Source organism: Lipotes vexillifer, unplaced genomic scaffold (genome assembly GCF_000442215.2).
Source record: "Lipotes vexillifer unplaced genomic scaffold, Lipotes_vexillifer_v1.1 scaffold1442, whole genome shotgun sequence".
In the NCBI taxonomy this organism is placed as follows: Eukaryota; Metazoa; Chordata; class Mammalia; order Artiodactyla; family Lipotidae; genus Lipotes; species Lipotes vexillifer.
The window spans coordinates 2,169,682-2,173,830 of record NW_006797379.1 but is presented as its reverse complement, the minus strand read 5'-3'; the positions used below and the strand labels follow the sequence as shown (position 1 = coordinate 2,173,830).

The 4,149-nt window shown below is 58.3% G+C and overlaps 1 protein-coding gene across 1 annotated transcript in view; it reads right to left on the bottom strand.

The window, feature by feature from the left end:
- The window catches only part of MAP3K15 (mitogen-activated protein kinase kinase kinase 15), a 156,330-nt gene that overhangs the window by 7,470 nt on the left and 144,711 nt on the right, over window positions 1–4,149 (bottom strand). Inside the window, exons 20-21 of the mRNA XM_007469314.1 lie at window positions 1,222–1,405; window positions 385–550 (exon numbers count right to left, since the gene is read on the bottom strand). Of these exons, the coding sequence (XP_007469376.1) occupies window positions 385–550; window positions 1,222–1,405 (350 nt within the window). The remainder of the gene's footprint in view (window positions 1–384; window positions 551–1,221; window positions 1,406–4,149) is intronic.

The following is a 4,149-nucleotide window of genomic DNA, read 5'->3' as shown; positions in this document are numbered from 1 at the left end:
CCCCGCCTCCCAGGGACACCGTGGGGGAGGGGCTAAGAGGTGGCTCCGCCGCAGCCCCACCCTCAGGAAGGTGCACCAGTGTTGGGGGCGAGGGGAAAGACGGGGAAGGGAGGGAGGGAGAAGGAGGGGGTAAGAGGGAGAGAATAAGGGGTGACAGGGGAGGAGGAGGAAACAGGAGGGAAGGGGAAGCGACGAGGGGGAGGGGAGGAAGAGGAGAGGGGGAGGGGAAGGGACAGAGAGTGACCTCACTGCCCTCCTCTCTCTCACTGGCAGTGGCCGCCCCGGCTGCCCTGCTGATCGTGCAGAAAGGAAGCGAAAGCCCTTCGCGGCCATCTGGTTTACACCTGGGAGGGATTCTGTCCCCCGAGTGGGGGGTGGCCGTACCTGAGCAGGTGTCTGAGCCGGTGCGTGGGCGTCTGGGACTTCTGGAAGAACACGTCGGGCTGGGCATCGGAGTCCGGGGAGACCGAGCCATGCTCGCTGCTGCTGCTGCTGCCGCCCATCAGCTCCCCCGCCAGGGGCAGGGGCAGCGTGGCGCCCCTGGGACCCTCTGTGTGGGGCAGCCGGGGATGGGGAGGGTGAGCCCCAGGCAGCCCCTTGGGCCACGTGACCCACCCAGGGGCCTAAGCCCGCGCTGCTCTAACTGGGGGTGCAAGCGATCACCCAGGGATCCTGGGGAGATGGAGGTTCTGCTTCAGCGGGTCCGGGATGGGCCCGAGACTCTGCATTTCTAACCAGCCCTTCGGACACGCTGAGACAGCGAGTCGCTCTCTGGGTGCAAGATGCTGAGGCACCCTGTCCCAGCTCCCGACCCCATCCACACCGGGACCACTCTTATATCTCTGCCCGGTAGGACCTACTGCCCCAGAAGGTGTTGCTTGCTTCGGTGGTCTGCAGGACAGACACCCTTTAATCAAGGTTGGGAGCAGCACAGGGTGACAGGCCAGGCTCCAGAAATGAAGCGCCAGGCTCTGCACCTGGGGAAGACACAAAACCCCAGCCAGGGTACCTCCCACCTCCCTCCCTGGCACAATCCCAAAGGAAAGGCTTTAACGGAGCATTGGGTATGTGAGGGTACATCGCTGTCACCTATGGGGCTCCCTGTGTCTCTGCGTCCCACACCTAATGCACCAGCCCCACCACTCTTCACAAACACGGGCACCACGTGGGAAGCTCAGCGCTGGGGAGAGCTGTCACCCCTGCCATCCCAGCAGGCCTCACCTGCCGACTTGAAAGCAATTCGGTTCTTCTTGCCCTTGTTCACCTGCCTTAAGAAACCCTCTTGGAGCAGCCCAGCAGCGGTGACACGTTTGTGGGGGTCAGGCTCAAAACAGGATAAAACAAAGGCTCTAGCTTCCGCTGAAAGGGTTTCCGGAATCTCAGGGTGAATCTTAAACATCCCCACCTGCAATGAAGGCAGAGGTGACCGATGAGACAGTGTGGTCTCGGGCAAATCCAGGTGTACATAACTTCCACACAAAGCTCCTGTATCTGCCATCCTAGGAAGGGCTGATGATGGATTCCAACAACGGCCTCAATGACTGGTATCCATGTCCTAGACCCGGCTGGCCTCTGGGGACTTTGCTTTGCCCAGCAGATTGTGGGGGAAGTGATACTGGTGGGGGGTTCAGAGCCTAGGCCTTAAGAGGCATTGGGGCTTCTGCTTTAGTCCTCTTGGAGCTCTGAGGTCACTACGCAGGGAGGACGCCCAGGATGAAGGGGCACGTGTGAGAGGCCCTCCGAGAGCATCGCGCCCCGGCCTCTCAGTCTCTACGCGTTCACAGCCCAAATCTCCAACCTCCAGCTGTAAACCACAGACAGAGCAAACCTGGAGGCTGGTAACTCAGGGCCCACGCCCTCATCCCCACGGGGTGCAACTGGCTGAGGGAGGCGGCGCTGCCCTTTCCTGTTCAGGCTCCTGCTGCAATTTCTGCTTCAGCTCCACTGCTGGCCAGCTCATCATCGTCCTGCCGCAGGCTCTCTGTTCCTGCACTCTGTGGGGGAGCAGGAGTTCGGGCTGAGTCGTCACATCTCGCTGTGACACGGGAATGCTTCCACGAGTCCCGCTCATCCATCCGGCGTGACCGTGCCCATCGGGGACGGCTCTCCATTCATCTGAGGAGTTGTCATCTTTAAAGTTTACAGTCTTCTCCTCATCGTCTCCAAGCCCACCCAACGAGCCAGGAGTGGAAGCCATTCTGTCCTCCAGATGCACCCCATTCCCAGCTCCTCGGCAACCATGGGGCTGGTGCGGCCTCCCCTACCCGCTCAATGAGACCGGGGTGCTGCCGAGAGCAAACCGCCGGCCTCCGACTTCACAGCCTGAAGTCCCTGCACCAGGGGCACAGCAACCGCTTCTGACACGCTGCTCCTCATGGGCAGGATGGAGAGTTTGGCATTGAGGGGAGGGGGAAATGGGGCATTACTATCCACTGGGCACACATGGCACTTAAACAGATGAATAATTTCTAGCGATCTGCTGTACAGTGCTGGACCTTGAGTCAACAATACTGTTAAGAGGGTAAATCTCATGTTGTGTTCTTACCACGATAACACAACATTTTCAAAAAACGAGTTTTGGATTTTGAGAACACTAAACACTGGATAGAATTCAACCCACAAGATCTGAAATGCAGGGCACATTCCAGCTGGCACCCCTCGCCTGAGGGGTGGGGACATAAGGGCACTAGGAGGGTCCAGAGCCAAAAACTCAGGATAAGAACTCAGAGAGGAAGGGAGTAGCTTCTCCCCCGGCTCTCAAGAAGAAAAGTGCAAACATGGGCACTACGTTTTTTGTTTTTTGTTTTTAAATAAATTTGTTTTTGGCCGTGTTGGGTCTTTGTTGCTGCGCGTGGCTTTCTCTAGTTGCGGCGAGCGGGGGCTACTCTTTGTGGCGGTGCGCGGGCTTCTCACTGCAGTGGCTTCTCTTGTTGCAGAGCACAGGTTCTAGGCACGCAGGCCTCAGTAGTTGTGGCTCGCGGGCTCTAGAGCGCAGGCTCAGTGGTTGTGGCGCACGGGCTTAGTTGCTCCGCGGCATGTGGGATCCTCCCGGACCAGGACTCGAACCCGTGTCCCCTGCATTGGCAGGCAGATTCTTAACCATTGCGCCACCGGGGAAGCCCACCAGCTGGTATTTATTCCGAGGCCTGTAACTGAAGCTGCAGGAAGATCTTTGCCAGCCCCAGGTGGCTCCATCCTGGACAGACATGGGAAGGCTGGAAGGTCACTGCTGCCTGCCAGCCGTGGTGTTCAGGGTCTTGTTGGGATTGCAGGTGCCAGGAGACACTCGTCGACTTGAGATCTTGGCTTTGGGGCTATCTCACAGCAACTGGGAGGGTGGGAAGCTCAGAGAACCTTCTGCAGGGGCTGGGCTGAGGAGTGCACCAAGGCATCACAGCACAGGGTGTTCAGAAACCGCTGAGCAGGCTGCACCCAGCTCATGGGCAGAGCCCTGCACTCGGGCCTTTGACTTCCTTCTGCCGAAGAGACTGAGCCAGAGGGCCTGGCAAGGACGCAGGCAGTGAGGCTGTGGGGCTGACAGGCCTGGGAGGCCACCAGGCTTGGTAGAGAAGCAGGAAGAAAGGCCTCTGGAATCACGTTCCATCAGGCTGCTTCCATGTACTGCGACCTTGTCATCCGTAAGCAGTGGCCATTTAGGCTTCTGGGACCCTGCTCTCTTCCTTCTTATCTTTGGGGCAAACCAAAGTGCTCTGCGGAAGGTCAGTGCTGGTAACAAGCTCTGAAGGCTACAGCTGCTCTTCAACTTCTCCAAGCGTCCACGGAGCCAGAAGCCGCAGACCTGACCCTGGATACACTGGCTGTCCTCGCATCAGCTTCCCTTGGGCTCGCAAGCAAGCATGTCCCTTCCCAAGGGAGCATGTCCAGTGTAAAGCCCCACCCATAGGGCCAGTCAGTACCATGGGGGCCTCAACACACGGGTCACCCTTCCTGTCAGCTCTGGGAAGGCTTTTAGAAGGACAAAGGAGACAGCATCTGATACCCAAAGTTCCTCCTTTCCAAATCTAGACAGAAACCTGTCCTCCAAAGACACTCACCCAACGCGGCCCTTGAGCCTTACCCAGTGTAAGAGCACGTACAGATTAACTAAGAAGCTTAACTCCCTCAGTTGGAAAGAAAGAAAGAGATACC